Genomic DNA, 17,812 nt, shown 5'->3' with positions numbered 1-17,812 from the left:
ATTCTAAAAGAGGCATGACTTGATGAATTATTAAGCGTCCTCTTCCTTCAGTGATTTAAATGCCAGAATTTGTTCACAGGGCTATCTCAGTCATGTGATTTTCTTATTGCAGATGCATAAGTAATAATGCCATCATGGTTCTCCGAACTAGCACAGCCACATAGAATTACAGGTGGAGTTGTTCACAGCATTATCTTACAACTCTTCAAACTTAAAATGGATTTTGTGTTTCCAATATTTCTCTATACAATCACTATGAACTAGTAGAGCTCATAAAAGTGTATTTTTTAAAATACATTCATGAGATGAGGGTGTTGCTTGCTTTGCCAACATTTATTGTCTACTAGGCAGCGAAGACTCAACCACATTGCTGTAGACCTGGAGTTACATGTCAGCCAGACCAGGTAAGAATGGCAGCTTCCTTCCCAAAAGGACATCAGTGAACTAGATGGGGTTTTTTTCCCCCAAAAATCAACAAGGGTTTCATGGTCATCATTAGACACTTAATTCTAGATTTTTATTGGATTCAAAATTCACCACTTGCTATGGTAGGATTTGAACACAGGTCCCCAGAACATCATCTGGGTCTCTAGAATAATCATCTAGCGACAATAGCACCAGGCTACTACCTAGAACATAGAACATAGAACATAGAACAGTACAGCACAGAACAGGCCCTTCAGCCCACAATGTTGTGCCGACCATTGATCCTCATGGATGCACCCTCAAATTTCTGTGACCATATGCATGTCCAGCAGTCTCTTAAATGACCCCAATGACCTTGCTTCCACAACTGCTGCTGGCAACGCATTCCATGCTCTCACAACTCTCTGAGTAAAGAACCTGCCTCTGACATCCCCTCTATACTTTCCACCAACCAGCTTAAAACTATGACCCCTCGTGCTAGCCATTTCTGCCCTGGGAAATAGTCTCTGGCTATCGACTCTATCTATGCCTCTCCATTATGAATGGCAGAAAACTCTAACTTGTCTCTGTTCTACATGCAATGGATGATTATTGTCACATGAAGAGTTGTCTGCACATTAAGCAACAAGATTAGGGATTTAACCTGGGCTCTTTCTTTTCTGCGAGGTTTAGAGATTGTGTTTTTTCCTCTGAATCTTCATGAGAGCCTCCCTTTGTGTTTTTTTCCACTATATGTAGCATGGCTACAGGATGCAAGCAGCTAAGGGCAGCTGTCACAATGATAAATGTCTTGCCAAGGCAATTTTGGCTGTTGCTGAAAGCACAAAGACTGTGGGATTGAGTTTTTGGGTACAAAGTGGTAAAATATGAGCCGATCTGCAATTTAATCATCGCCTAGATCAACAAGTCTGGGTCAGCAGGTATTGGTTAATTTTACATCTGAAGTTCAGATCACAAAGAGCTCCTGGCAAGCTGCCTAAGAGAAATTTTGATTGCCTTAAAGAGAAAAGGACCAAGGGAAAAACACAGACTTGTATTTTTCTGATATCTTTCACAAGTTCATTACATCACAAGGCATAAATTCTATGCATGTAATTACTTTGAATGCACTGAATCATACATTCCACTAAATATATTCACTGACTATATCCAAGATTATTACATAGCCAAAACATTTAGTATCTGGAATTTGCATAGTGTTGATGTTATTTACATGGCCACAGAGTTAATCCTATGTAATCAAATACACTTTTATGAGTGAACTATTTAATGTTGCGTATTACCTGAATATAGATGTCTTGCCCTTCTCGATCGATCTTGACACTGTGAACGTGGCCATTCGCCCAGTTTCTGGTGTCAATGCTCAAGAAAACTGGATTATTATCACTGTCCAGTTTGTATCTTACTTGAAAACTCCCTGGAAGGAAAGAGTTGATCGATTTCAATTGCAAAGATATAAACTGGTTAAGAGGATAAACATAGGTCAAAATCCAAATATCGCATGTGTATTTACATTCAGAAAAATATGTAAAAAAACACATTCAAGTATAAAAATGGCCGAATCAGCCCTCTCTCTAAGGAGAAAAATCCATTAACTCTAATGCTAAGTTAGTTTTTAGTTTTTTTTTTATATTTGTCATTTGTTTTCATTTGTGAGCTTCATGTGCTTATAGTTTCTGTACAAATGATACTTCACACTACTAACCTACTATTCAATATGCAGGTAATGGAAAATAAGATACTCAATTAGCTCAGCACGTTTATTATGCTGTGGAGTATAACCTAGTGAAATTGTATCTACCTCTTTAAAATATGGGACTCAATAAAATATCACTTCTTCTATGTTTCATTAAGGCAAAAGTAGGATCACTGGGGGTGTCTCAAGACAGAATGATACTTTCAACATTTTTAAATGCTTGTAAGTTTGAAATGATTGATGGAAAATAGAACAGCACAGAAATCCCAATGTCTTTCAGGTTTAGGTGCTGAAAGTTTATTAAGAAGTATCTAAATCACAGTGCTTAAGAGCTTGTCCTCTTTTTTGGAAACAGCCCACAAATGCAATGGCGCAAAATGGGCTTTTAATTATTTGTGCACCATTTCCCCCTGTCTCATCCCATCATGGAATGTGAATGTGTATAGCTAATAATGGTATCTTACACAGTTCAGCAAGGATGTGATTGAGAGTTGGATTACGTGCCAAAGGGGCATTTTCAAAACAGTTTTTGCGGGAGCAGACTTTCTGGAAAAGTGAGTTTTATGATTAATCTGCCAATCAGCTCACACAGAGGATGTGAACTTAAGTCAAGTCACCATTGTTTTACCGGACCATAGGGCTGCTCTCATTACAGAGACAGAAAGAGAGATGACTGATGGGAATTTAGCTGGAGGGCCACCATGCCTCAGGTGAAGGGAGAGTTGAGAGGAAAGTCACTTGTGGATAATGCAGCTGGTATGGTATTTGAACCCATACTGTTGGCATCACACTGCTTTTCAAACCAGCCATCCAGCGAACTGAGCTGAACAGAACCCCTATGGGATAGGGAGATTCTCAAAGAATTACAAAATTTCAGAAACTGTCAGTCAATTTACACTATTCAGACACTTCCTTTACACAACTGACACCTCACCCTTCGCTTTCCCTTGAGCTTTCTGATTTTATATGTTAAATATCCATGAAACCAGCATAGAATACTGCAGGTCACAATTAATATGGCAAATACCCTGCTGATTATGGGTTAACTGTTCTTGCAATGCCAGAAAATCTCTCCTTAACATAGAAACTTGACAATTTAAGCTGTTAAATTTCATTCCTACAAGGAGTAAATTATTCTTTAAGAGTTTAAATAATTAAATAGTCATATTTAATCATTAAATGGCCGTAGATTAGTTAGATGTTTGATTAAAAAACTGAGTAGGTTATAGAGGATAGGTAAGAAAGTGGAGCTAAGACTGCAATCAGCGGGCTCACAGGGCCAAATGGCCTATTCTTACTCCTATTCCAAATCAGCAACAAATTGACGTCTATTTTTAGATTACATTTACAGGGGTTCAAATTCTTCACACCGTCAGGAAAAACACTTACGATTGAAATACGTGCCAAACAGAAACTAGATTGGCAGAAGTACGAACACATCAACACAGCAATGATGTAACATCCAGGAATGAAACCAACCTGACAATGTAACATTCAGCTGTGAAGACACATCAGCCAAACATCCTGTGAGGCAGCTGGTGACACCACTCGCTGTCAACAACTTAGCATAAGTAGTGTTGAATAAAATTAAGTAGAAGCAAGCTATTTGACATTTGAATTGCTTTGAGTACAAATGGACCAAGAAGCATGCCTTAGGGCTATGTAAAAGTCAACGATACCTAAAGTAACTCAATATATTGGAACACATTATTTGATGCTTTGGAAATATAAGGTTTCAATTAAACCTGTTTTAAAGAATTTGATAATTTATTCTTTCTTTTCTAGGATTAAAAATCTATCACGTGTCTAATACTAGGGGGCATGCATTTAAGGTGAGAGAGGGAATGTTCAAAGAAGGCATGAGAGGTCTGCTTTTTAGACAGAGAGATGTAGGAGTGTGGAATGTGCTGCCAGGGGTGGCGATGGAGGCAGTGATAATAAGGACATTTAAGGAACTTTTAGATAAGCGCAACAATGTGCAAGGAATGAAGGGATATAGATGGAGGGATATGGTCCAAGGGCAAGCAGAAGGCATTAGTTTAACTTTGGCATCATGTTCTGCACAACATAGTGGGCAGAAGGGCCTGTTCCTGTGCTGTTCTGTTCTATGTTCTATGTATGGGGATTAAATCCTGATATTTTTGGACCTGAGAAGTATGCTTTTAATAACACAGAACTCTATGATACTCATTTCATCCTATCCACATTATAAAGTAGAAATGAAATAATTGGGAAGATTTAGCACCAAATCTGTCACGCCATTTTTAGCATATCAATATTATTTTGGAAAGCAGAAATTGAATCAATCACACAGCAGTAAGGAAAAAGTTAGAGTCAAGGATGCAGACAGAAGTATGGCTGGCAAATCATTCAGAATCAACAGTGGTTAAATGTTGGCACTTACACCTCTGAATCAAAGAATTGTAGATTTAAGTACCAGTGAGTACAAAATTTGAGCTAACACTTCAATTGTGGTGAATCAAAAGAAAACCACGGGTCCTGGAAAAATCACAGAAAAAGAAGAAGGGAAAACAAAGACCTCAGCAGATTAGGCAGCACCTGTGGAAAAAGAATAAATGTCTCAGGCCATTGATCTTCCATCACAGAGAAAGACAGAAGGGAAAGACTTATTTTTAGGCCAGTGAAAGACAGGAGGGTGCAGGAAGAACAAAGAAGAAGGTTTTGCTGATATAAAAAAAAGACATTTTTTGAAGCTTTTTACCTTGCTCTCATCGTGACACCAATATAAATGGGAATGTGTTTACATTGTACCAGAAGGGAGAGAGCGTATAAGACTATAAAACTCTTAAAATGCAGGAGCAGGGTATGCCATTGAGCTCAATGATTCTGCTCCATCATTCAAAGAGATCATGGCTAACCTAATAATCCTTAACTCCATGTTATTGCCTTTTCTCTATAACTCTTGATTCCATGAACGTTTATAAATTTGTCTATCTCATCAATGAATACATTTAACTCCCCCGTCTCGAAGGCCCTCTATAGTATTTCTGGGTTGTGTTGGAACATGTTTCCTGCAGCAGATGTGTCCAGTCCATCAGGACCTTTGAACATTGCTGGACCTGGTCCTTGGAACCGAGGTTGGCCAAGTGGATTAAGTGTCAGTGGGGAATTATTTAGGAGACAGTGTCATTATACGAAGGATGTTATCAAGCTGAAGAGAGAGTTCAGAATAGGTAAACCAGCACGATGTTGCTGGTATTGAAGCTTTGAGTTATGAGGAAAAGTTGGATTGGCTGGGACTTCTTTTTCCCCTGGAATGCAGGAGGTTGAGAGCTGACCTGATAAAAGTTTATAAAATAATGAGAAATATAGATAGAGTCAATAGTTGTCTTTTCTCTAAGATGGGAAATTTCAAGTCTAGGGGACACATTTTTAAGGTGAGTGGAGAAAGATTTTAAAAAGCCATAAGGAGTAAATTTTTTACACATAGGTTGTTTTGCATTTGGAATGAACTTCCTGATGAAGTAGTGGATGAAGGTACAATTACAACGCTTAAAAGATATAAGGATAAATTGATAATTTAACGCTCACATGCCTAAAATAAAACAAATTAAATGTTTCAAATTCAAAATATAAATGATCTCTGTTAAAGACCAAAACCACAGTGTCTATTTTATATTTTACATGAGTGAACTTCAAAACCTTTTGCTCTTCAAAACCATTCTGTGAAAAAAATCAGGAGACTTTGCCTTTGTCAATATTCATCGCATTATAATTCATCAAATGCAGCTCGCATATAGCTTGTGAAAGGACACGTGAAAATACTGACACGCACGAGCTGTGCTGACCAGAAAATAGGCAGTCATTTAACGGTTTAAATGTCTTGAAAAATGCAACAGATCAGAACATTTATTTGAAATTATCCCACTTAACCATCAATGAAGGCATCACATGTTAAATATATTGTGGACACATGAACTTTTGATCTTAGATTCTACTGTTCTTGTGGATTGTACAAACCTGTAAGCTCTCTAACCAAAAGGTCTAGCACTGCACATTACACACTGCAGAATTAAGAACAAAAATGTCACAATGAAACTCTGTTGGAGGCGTTGGTTAGCTGGATTGGCTGGTTGAACGACTCTCCTTCTCAACATCTCCCTTCTCCTGAAGCAGGGTGACCCTGAGGTTAAAACCACCACTTGAGGGTCTCTCTCTCTAATAAGAGAACAGACCTATGGTCTGATAGGGCTATGGCAACTTTATGTTTAAAATTTAAAGTAGCTGATTATCTTAAAGAGGGCAGTCGTGTTACAAAAAAGTGCACACTTACAGTGAATGTTCTGGAATTATTTGCATATCGATGAAGTGAAAATTTCAATGTATAATTACTGTTTACAAAATGAAACAGAATAATGTTTTTGTTGAAACTTACAGAGAAATAAATTTTCTTCAGCGTGGATGCTTTCATAGGTATTTTCAAATCAATCTGTCTGTAGGTGTTTTACACACCTCTGGAGCAGTTGACTATTGAACCCGGGCCCCCGGGCCAGGGGTAGGGACACTACAACTGTGTGACAAGAGCCCATAAAAATAGCATCGATGTCACAGGCAAACTCTTAGAATCCCTACATTTGTATCTGGATGACATCAACTTGTCTAAAAATGTTTCTATTGCCTTGGTGTTTCACTCCTAACATGCTGAGAGTGCTGCAAATTGGGATAACGATCTCCTCTTTATGCGATCCTACAAAGCCACTTGAGTGGCAGAGAGAACTTCAACTGTAATAACATCCAAATAAAATTACATTTTGACAAAGAGAATTATCTTCAAACTTCACAGAGCTGTCAACATATCACTTATCCTTCTCAGAAACCAATCTACTACTTGGTAAAATCATTGCCTCTGAGTTATGTTGGTTCAAGTCTCACTCAAGGACCTGAAGATAAAAACCAAGGCTGACACTTAACTGTAGTCTGGAAGGCGTGGTGTAATATTTAAAGAAAGGGATCTGGGAATTAAACTTGATCTATTGCCCAAAACCTCAAATCGATGCAATGAAATACTAGGGAGATTCTAAGATCTGAAATGTGCTTTTTAATAACTGCAAGTTCTGACTTTCTTGAAGTCAGGTTGCCTGTGAAGGGGAACTGCATATATCAAAGAAATAGTGCCTAATGAGTAAAGTACATAATATTCACTGTGAAAAAAAAGAGTTTACAATTCTCTTTTTTTTCAGTTCCCTTCATAACTTAGCCTTTCCCACATCACTGCAATCTCTTCCAGCTCTTCAGCCTTGTAAGAAATCTGTGCTCCTCTAATTCTGGCCTCTTAAGCATATCTGAACATCATCTCACAATCAATGGTTATGTCTTCATCTGCCAAGGCTCTTCTTTCAAAGTATGCCTCTCAATATTCCTTTCCTCCTTCAAAACACAGCTAAAAACTGATCTCTGCGACCAAGCTTTTGGTCACCTGCCCTTACATGGCTCAGTATCATATTTTGATTTATGATGTGTTTCGCACATGCCTCAGGCAATGTCTTCCTTTGTTAATAGCATTATATCAAGACAAGTTACTGATCAGTTTAAGAAAATCTCATCCTTTTTTTGTTGTTTAACTTTATCCTCAGTGAGAATTTCAAACCTACCAGAGTAGGAGCAGAATGAGCACTCGGCAATCAGCTACATTCCCACTGACTTTTGCTTGAGCTGCTGTGAAAAAAAGGTGAATAAAAATTGATTGCAGTGGAATGTTGAACTATTGAGTTGTACAGATGGAGTATCCAAGTGTTTGAAAAGTGACACAATAGCTAAATTATTCTGGAAGCCTGACAAGCTCACTCAGCTTGATGGGTAGTGTTCAAGCCTTCAGCTGATGTTTTTAACACCTCTGTGTTAACACTTCATGAATCATGCGGTGGAAGCTCGGCTGAAATTCTAAGTGTCACATTAGTTGGAATTCAGAAGTTTTCTTTGGCCAGGTTGCAAAGATCACTGAACATTGCTCCTCAAAACTCATGGAAACCTTTTGTTTTGAAGCCTCATTGGCATGTACCTGATATATAAACTTCCACAGCACCATAGATGTACCTGCGGCCATGGAGTGGTTCATTAAGGTGGCTTGTGCGATAGGTACGGATTGGCAATAAATGCTAGCCTAGTCAGCAATCTCCACCTCTTACGAGTGAGTGAAAAATAATCTACTCTTTCCATCAGAGATATCCTGGCTAAACTGCTGCCACCAATTCTTTTTATTGGTATTTTTCTAAAGTTACTGGTATCATGCAGGGAAGGTTACCTACTCAATCAAATTAATTTTACCAAAAATCAACTAAGTGTCAATTTTAGTGAGTATTTCAGTATTACATAAGCATGAGCATAATTTCCCAAGTTATCTTCCCAAATTTTCCTCATGACCAATACACCATACCTCCATGTTGCTCCACTTGTTACATTTTACCATTTAGAGCGGGCTGAAGCACTGACCACTTCTGGGCCCTTCTAAGACTCCTGGTGCCCGGATCATCTTTACTAAAGCTCAGCCATCTCACGGTTAAGACCTGGTGGTCTGTAACTGCCCTGCACAGTTCCTATCAGTTGCCTCCGAGGGAAGTTAGATCTCTGCTCGGCGAATGGAAGCCCACAGCTTCAGTTGGATGGGTGTGAAGGGTGTAGTGTGCATGCAAATCCCGGAGTGTGCCCTGAGATGTTGATGACTGATGGGACACCAGAGCAAGTGGCATACTAAAGTCAACAGGATGGCTGTTCTGATTTTCAGGTCAGAAATTACTGCCATCTGGCTTCTATGTGCATCCAAGTATGTCTCTCACCATTCACTAGTAAGAATTTCATCTCACCTTTTTGCACCTTTTTGGAAAATGGAACTTTTTGCTCCCAACTTTCTCACCAATGTCCACGCTGCTCAGGTTGGGAAGATCCGACCCAAAGTCTGAGGTGAGATTGGCAAACAATCTTTATTCTTCAGAGTTTGTAGAAATAGGGTGGTTTGACCAAATACAGGAAGCAGCCATAGAATTTTAAAATTGAGAAATTGTTTCACCAGCAGTGGATGTCAGATCATGAGCCAAGGTTACTTTCTGCAGGCAACTTTGAGCAAGTGTGGACATAGACGTCTCAATTTATCCCATTTTCAGTTAAGGCATTTGGTCAAGTGAGAGATGTGAGTCCCAGTGCAGCATGGCTCACTGCGATTTTCCCGATGCAATGTTCCACTTTCCACTTCAACTTAGCACCTCAGCAACCTTCTCATGCAACTGAGGGGTAGGAAATGCTGAAGAGCTATCACTGCCAGTAGCTTCCAGTATTTATATCATTGGTGGGAATCATGTCTAAAGCTTAGCTGCACGTCAATTCAGGCACTGGATGTCAGGAACTGCCCCACATTCTGTGGTGGTTCCACTGTTATCAGTGAAGACATGACCCAAAACAGCACATTAACTTTTTGCTTTGTGGGCAGGGACCTCTGAGTACAGATGGACAGGGTGAAGGGAGAGGGGAGAGTACCTTTTTTCAACTGATCACCACATGAAAACATGCAAAAATGACACAGCCAGCCTGGGACCAGAGAGCTAAAGAGGGTTAGTTCTACATCACGGTTAAAAAAGAATGCAGAGCAGTGCAGATAAAAAAAGTAAATTATCTTGTGCAGTCTGCAAGACTAAGTGCCACAATTTTTTCTTTGCTTTCTCTTACTCACAGGGCCACCATTCACTCTAATTTTGTCACCGCACATACCTCTCACCTGGGATTGTGGAGCTAACTTTCATAATTGCAAGCATCGTTTCCACACCATGACTTTTACCCACCTCATCCTCCCAAATTGTGAAATCTTTCAGACCTCTGCACTTTGAACTCACTCACTGGTGACATATCACTGTCTCTCTTGCTCCTTCACCACCAATAAATCCTCACCACCCAATTGTATCACCCCTGTAATCCCAAACATCTTGCACTTGATCTGCAGGATTGGCCATGGGCTAATTCAACAAGGAAGGACACAAAACTCCAGACTCCAGTTGGTCGAAGTGTGTGGTTTGACTAAGGCCAACCTACTGGACCATAGTCAGACAAGGTCCTTTATGACTGTGTTTGCTCCTGGCTGACTGTAGTCTCCCTTGACTCCACCAAGGAATGTGGCATATTTACATTCAGACATGGACATTTGGCTCAAGAAGTGTGTTTGTCATTGACATAGGGCACAGCTATAGAGCTACAAGTCCACTCCCTTGCCTGTTTTGTGCTCCCCACTGGGACATGCTGCTTGTCTTTCCATCTGCACTAAAACGCAATGCAAGCCGCACAGGCCAACATCCTCCAAGGAGGCAGTCAAGTGAGTGAGCTCAATGAGATGAAATTAAAAGGCAGAGGACCCATCCTGTCCAGGAGCATGAAATGCGAGCATGTTCTGATATGCACAAAGGAACAACCTGGCTGAACCATGTAAGTCATAGGTGTCCATGAGCTGCAAAGACGTTGAAGTTAGACGATAAAACCAGAAGACATAGGAGAAGAAATTAGGCCATTAGGCCCAACGAGTCTGCTCCACCATTCAACCATGGTTGATAAGTTCATCAACCCTATTCTCCCCCTTCCTCCCCGTAACCTTTGATCCCTTTGGTAATCAAGAACCTATCTATCTCAATCCTAAATGTAGTCAATGGCCTGGCCTCCACAGCCTTCTGTGGCAGTGAATTCCATAGATTCACCACTCTCTGGCTGAAGTAGAAAATAGAACATACAACATAGAAAAGTACAGCACAGTACAGGCCCTTCGGCCCACGATGTTGTGCCGTGGCTTAATCTTAATCCAAAATTAAAATAATCTAACCTACATTCCCCTCAATTCACTGCTGTCCATGTGCATGCCCAGCAGTCACTTAAATGTCACTAATGACTCCGCTTCCACAACTACCAGTGGCAAAATATTCCATGCGCTCACAGCACTCTGGGTGAAGAACCTCCCTCTGACATCTCCTCTATACATTCCTCCTAACACCTTAAAACTATGACCCCTCGTGGCAGTCAATCCTGCCCTGGGGAAAAGTCTCTGGCTATCGATTCTATCCGTGCCTCTCATTACCTTGTACACCTCGATCAGGTCACATCTCTTCCTCCTTCTCTCCAGAGAGAAAAGTCCGAGCTCAATCAACCTCTCCTCATAAGACAAGCCCTCCAGTCCAGGCAGCATCCTGGTAAACCTCCTTTGCACCCTCTCCAAAGCCTCCACATCTTTCCTGTAATAGGGCGACCAGAACTGGACACAATATTCCAAGTGTGGTCTCACCAGAGTTTTGTAGAGCTGCAGCAAAACCTCGCAGCTCTTAAACTCGATCCCCCTGTTAATGAAAGCCAAAACACCATATGGTTACTTAACAAGCTTATCCACTTGGATGGCAACTTTGAGGGAACTATGCACTTGAACACCAAGATCCCGCTGCTCATCCACACTGCTGAGAATCCTGCCTTTAATCCTATATTCAGCATTTAAGTTTGACCTTCCAAATGCATCACTTCGCATTTATCCAGGTTGAACTCCATCTGCCATTTCTCAGTCCATGGTCAACATGGACTAGTTTGGGTCAAAGAGCCTATTTTCATGCTGTATTACTCTGTGCCTGTATTACTCTATGACCCACAATGCCCTTAGGGAGGGAATTCCAGGCTTTTGACTCAGAAGCATTGAAGGAACAGCAATATATTTCCAAGTCAGGATAGGGGGTGGGTTGGATGGAATGGTGGTGGTGTTCCCATGTATCTGCTGCCCTTGTCTTTCTAAATGGAAGTGGTGATGGGTTTGGAAGGTGCTGTTTAAGGATCCTTAATGAATTTCTGCAGTGCATCTTGCCGATATAACACGCTGCTGCTACTGAGCATCAGTGGGGTGGGAGCAGATGCTTGTGGATGTGATGCCTATCAAGTAGGCTATTTTATTCTGGATAGTGTGAAGCTTCATGAGTGTTATTAGAGCTGCACCAATCCAGAAATGGGAAGTATTCCATCACATTCGCAATGTACCTGTTAGATGGTGGACAGTCAGGAGGTGAGTTACTTGCTGCAGTATTCCTAGCCTCTGACCTACACTTGTAGTCACTGTGTTTGTGGTGATGAACCCAGTTGAGTTTCTAGTCAATGGTAAACACGAAGATGTTAATAGTGGGGTTTCAGTGATGATAACACCGTTGAATGTTAAGGGACAGTGGTTAGATTATGTGGCGTGAATATTACTTGTTACTTGTCAGCCCAAGCCTAGATATGGTCCAGAACTTGTTGCATTTGAATGTGCAATGCTTCATTATCTGAGCAGTCAGAAAAAGTGCTGAACATTGTGCAAACTTTGAGGATTCTCATTTCTGACCTTATGGTGGAAGGAAGGTCATTAATGAAGCAGCTGAAGATGTTTGAAACTAAGACACTAACCTGAGGAGCTCCTGTAGAGATGTCCTGGAGCTGAGATGACTGATGTCCAACAACAATAACTATCTTCGTATGTGCCAAGTATGACTCCTAACTATTAGAGAGTTTGCCCCCTAATAGAACATAGAACGTAGAACATTACAGCACAGTACAGGCCCTTCAGCCCTCGATGTTGTGCCGACCTGTCATACCAATCGGAAGCCCATCTAATCTACACTATTCCATGTACGTCCATATGCTTGTCCTTGATTACAGTTTTACTTGGGCTTCCTGATGTCTTACTTGATTAAATGTGGCCTTGATGTCAGACTCACCTCTGGAATTCAGCCTCTTTTGTCTATGTGTGAAATAAGGCTATAATAAGGTCAGGAGCTGAGTGGCCCTGGCAGAACCAAAACTGGATATCACTAAGCAGGTTATTGCTGGGCTGGTGCTGCTTGATAGCACTGTTCTGAGGAAGGGTCATCGGACCTGAAAGGTTAAGTCTGCTTTCTCCTCCGAGGATGCTGCCAGACCTGCTGAGCTTTTCCAGCAACTTTGTTTTAGTTCTTGATAGCACTGTTGATGGCACATTCCATCGCTATCCTGATGTTCGAGAGCAGACTGATGGAGCAGCAATTGGCAGTATTGGATTTGTCCTTTTTTTTGTGTGCAGACCAGACCTGGGCATTTTCCCACTTTGTTAGATAGATGCCATTTATGTAACTGTACTGGATCAGCTTGTCTTGGGGAGCATCAAGTTCTGGAGCAGATGTCTTCAGGACTATTGCCAAATGTCATCAGGACCCATAGCCTCTGCAGTATCCAGTACCTCCATTTCTTGATGTCACATTGAGTGAATCGAGTGGTTGAAGGCTGGTATCTGTAATGGTGGGGACAACTGGAGGACGCTAAGATAGGTCATCCTATTTCTCAGCCCAGCTCCGCATACTGTCAATGTTTCTCTGAAGCCTGCAATAGCCCTCGTTACTATCAACAACATCGCCAACCTTTGTGTCATCAGCAAACATACTAATGCGCCCCTCAACCTCCTCATCCAAGTCATTTATAAAAACTACAAAGAGCAGAGACCCAAGAGCAGAGCCCTCTGGGACACCACTCAGCACTGACCTCCAGGCAGAACACTTACCATCTACAACCACTCTCTGCCTCCCGTCAGCCAATCAATTCTGAATCCAGACTGCCAAATCACCCTGTATCCCATACCTCCTGACTTTATGAATGAGCCTGCCATGGGGAACTTTATCAAATGCCTTACTGAAGTCCATGTATACCACATCCACTGCTCGACACTCGTCAACCTGTCTCGTGACCTCCTCAAAGAACTCAATGAGATTTTTAAGGCATGACCTGCCCCTCACAAAGCCATGCTGACTCCCTTTAATCACGCTATGCTTTTCCAAATAGTCATAAATTCAAACCCTCAGAATTCTTTCCAAAACCTTGCTGACCACAGACATAAGACTGACTAGTCTGTAATTTCCAGGGATTTCCCTATTCCCTTTTTTGAAAAGAGGAACAACATTTGCCTCCTTCCAATCTTCCGCTACAACTCCCGTGGAGATTGAGGAAGCAAAGATCTTCGCCAGCGGCTTAGCAACCACCTTTTGCACTTCCCAGAGCAACCTAGGATAAATGTGGTCTGGCCCTGGGGACTTATCAATCTTAATGTTTGCCAAAATTTCCAGCACATCAACTTCCGCAATCTCGATCTGTTCAAGCCTGTTTTCCTGCTCCTCAAGGTTCTCATTCACAACAAGGTCCCTTTTGTTAGTGAAAACCGAAGCAAAAAACTCATTTAGGGCTTCCCCTATCTGCTGAGACTCCACGCACAAGTTCCCTACGCTATCCCTGATCGGCCCTACCTTCTTCCTGATCATTCTCTTATTCCTCACGTATGAGTAAAATGCCTTTGGGTTCTCCCTAATCCTTCCTGCCAAGCCTTTCTCGTGCCCCCTCCTGGCCCTCCTCAGTCACTTTTCAGCTCCTTCCGAGCAAGCCTGTAATCCTCTAAAGCTGTGCTAGATCCTTGCTTCCTCCACCTTATGTAAGCTGCCTTTTTCTTTTTGATGAGAAGCACCTCTGTTCCTGTCATCGAAGGATCCGTAATCTAATCACTTCTTACCTGTCTCAGTGGAACAAATTTATGCATCACTCGCAACAACTGCTCCTTAAGCAGTCTCCACATGTCTGTTGTGCCCTTTCTGTGGAACAATTGCTCCCAATCTGTACTTCCCAACTCCTGCCTGATAGCGTCAGCGTTTCCTTTTCCCCAGTAAAATATCTCCCCCTGGTAACTGCTCCTTTCCCTCTCCTTGGCTATGGTAAATGTGAGGCTGTTGTGGTCACTGTTGCCAAAGTGTTCTCCCACCGTGAGATCTCACACCTGTCCTGGCTCATTGCCAAGCACCAAATCCAAAATGGCCTCTAGCCTCGTCAGCCTGTCCACATACTGAGTAAGGAAACCCTCCTGAACACACCTGACAAAAACGGCTCCATCCAAACCATCTGCACTAAGAGGTTCCAATCAATATTGGGAAAGTTGAAGTTACCCACAACAACCCTGCTACGTTTGCACTTTTCAACTGGCCTATGAGTTCTTCGATCTCCCTACTGCTATTTGGGGGTCTGTAGAAAACCCCCAGTGAGGTGACTGCTCCCTTGCTGTTCCTAGCTTCCACCCATACTGACTCAGTCGACAAACCTTCCACGGCAACCTTCATTTCTCTTGCTGTGATGGACTCTCTGATTAACAACGCTACACCCCCTCCTCTTTTCCTCCCCTCCCCATTCTTTTTAAATGTTCTAAACCCTGGAACATCTCGCAACCATTCTTGCCCCTGTGAAACCCACGTCTCCATTATGGCCACAACATCATAGTCCCAAGTACTGATCCATGCTCTAAGTTCATCACTCTTATTTCTGACACTCCTTGCGTTAAAGCAGACATATTTTAACTGATCCCTTCATTCCATCACATGAAAAACTTTCCCGGTAGATTCACTGCATCCTGCCACTGCCTCATCTACTGCTATGCCCCCTCCCCCCTCAGATGTGTAGTTCTGATTCCCACCCCCCTGCCAAACTCGTTTAAACCCTCCCGAACCACTCGAGCAAATCTCCCACCCAGGACATTTGTGCCCCTCCAGTTCAGGTGCAACTCGACCTTCATGTACAGGTCCCACCTTCCACAGAAGGCATCCCAATGGTCTAAGTATCTGAAGCCGTCCCTCCTGCACCAGCTGCGCAGCCACGTGTTAAGCTGCACTCGCTGACTGTTCCTCACCTCGCTATCTCGTGGCACCGGTAGCAAACCTGAGAACACTACTCTACCCGTCCTGCTCTTCAGCTTCCAACCTAGCTCTCTGTAGTCCCTTTTCAGATCCTCAATCCCTTTCCTGGCTATGTCATTGGTGCCAATATGTACCACGATTTCTGGCTGCTCACCCTCCCGCTTCAGAATTTTTGTAGACCCGATCGGCGACATCCTGGACCCTGGCACCTGGGAGGCAACAAACTTTCCGGGAGTCCTGTTCCTGACCACAAAATCTCCTTTCAATCTGTCTAACTATTAAGTCCCCTACCACTAGCTTTTTTCTATTCTCCCCTCTTCCCTTCTGAGCCACAGTGCCAGGCTCAGTGCCAGAGACCTGACAACTGTGGCTTTCCCCTGGTAGGCCATCCCCACCAGCAGTATCCAAAGAGGTATACTTATTGCTGAGGGGAACGGCCACGGGGGATCCCTGTTCTGTCTGTCTGTTCCCTTTCCGCCCCCTAACCGTAACCCAGCTGTCCTTATCCTGTGCTTGAGGTGTGACCAACTCCCTGTACATCCTCTCAATTTCCCCCTCAGCCTCCCGAATGATCCACAGTCCATCCAGCTGCAGCTCCAGTTCCCTAACTTCGAGGAGCTGGAGTTGGGTGCACTTCCCGCAGATGTGGCCAGTGGAGACATGTGTCGTGTCTCTCACCTGCCAAATTCTGCAGGAGGAACATGTAACTGTCCTACCATCCATACTCCGCTAATCTGAAAGCTCACACAGTACTAAACTAGGAAGAGAAACAAAAAAAGAGAAGACCTGAAAAAACTTACCGAGTCTACAGCCTCTTATTAAGGTTAGAGGAGTAGTTTCTCCTTATCTCCATTCTAAAAAGGTCTTCCCTTTACTCTAAGGCTGTGCCCTCCGGTCCTTGTCTCTCCTACCAATGAAAACATCTTTCCAACATCCACTCTGTCGAGGCCATTCAATATTCTGTAAGTTTCAATAATTTCCCCTTCATCCTTCTAAACTCCAATGAGTACAGTGTCAGAGTCCGCAAACATTTTTCAATTGTTAAGCTTTCCATTCCTGGGACCATTCTAGTGAACTTCCTCTGAACGCACTCCAGGGCCTGTATATTCTTCCTGAGATATGGGGCCCAAAACTGCATGCAATACTACCAATGCGGCCTGCCCAGAGCCTTATAAAGCCTCAGTAGCACATCCCCGCTTTTATATTCAAGTCCTCTCAAAATAAATACCAACATTGCATTTGCCCTCCTGACTACTGACTAAACCTGTGAGTATACCTTGAGACAGTTCTGGACTAGAACTCCCAAGTCTTTTTGCACTTCAGACTTCTGAATTTCCTCCCTATTTAGAAAATTTTCCATGCTTTTATTCTTCTTCCCATAGGGCATGATCTCACACTTTCCCACACATGCATTTGTACCTCACTAATAGCCCAATTTGTCTTATTTATAAACCATTTCCAATTCTCGTCTCCAGTGTCAAGTGAATGACAGGTGCCTTTTCCCTCGGCTGAGGAAGAGGAGAAAGATTTTAAAAAGGCATGAGAAGCAATTTTTTTTTTACACGGAGAGAGGCTTGTGTGCTGAATGAACTGCCAGGAGAAGTGTTGAATGCAGGTACAGTTACATCATTTAAAAAAATTCAGATAAATATATGAATGAGAAATGTTACGAGGGATATGGACCAAGTTTAAAGAGGTGGGACTAGTTTAATTTAGGATTGTGGTTGGCATGGACTGGTTGGACTAGAGGGCCTGTTTCTGTGTTGTGTGTCTCTATGCCTCTAAACTGGATGGCACAAAGAACGAGAAAACTGAAACAGAGAATTGTGGATGGCAGAAGTCAGAAACAAAAGCAGAAATTGCTGGAGAAACTTAGCTGGTCTGGCAGTATCTGTGAACCGAGAAAAAACGGAGTTAATGTTTTTTGAGATAGTAGGAACTGCAGACGCTGGAGAATCTGAGACAACAAGGTGCAGAGGGTGAGGTTCAGAAGTTGTTA

At 42.3% G+C, this 17,812-nt stretch overlaps 1 protein-coding gene across 3 annotated transcripts in view; it reads right to left on the bottom strand.

The window, feature by feature from the left end:
- LOC125454282 (contactin-associated protein-like 5) overlaps positions 1 to 17,812 on the bottom strand; it is an 821,154-nt gene that overhangs the window by 159,090 nt on the left and 644,252 nt on the right. For all 3 annotated transcript variants that reach the window (XM_059647522.1, XM_059647523.1, XM_059647524.1), the window contains one exon: positions 1,710 to 1,843. In XM_059647522.1, coding sequence (XP_059503505.1) covers positions 1,710 to 1,843 — 134 coding nt within the window. The remainder of the gene's footprint in view (positions 1 to 1,709; positions 1,844 to 17,812) is intronic.

Source organism: Stegostoma tigrinum, chromosome 7, assembly GCF_030684315.1.
Source record: "Stegostoma tigrinum isolate sSteTig4 chromosome 7, sSteTig4.hap1, whole genome shotgun sequence".
Taxonomy (NCBI): Eukaryota; Metazoa; Chordata; class Chondrichthyes; order Orectolobiformes; family Stegostomatidae; genus Stegostoma; species Stegostoma tigrinum.
Note: the sequence above shows the minus strand (reverse complement) of the source record. Positions and strands in the feature narration are given on the sequence as shown.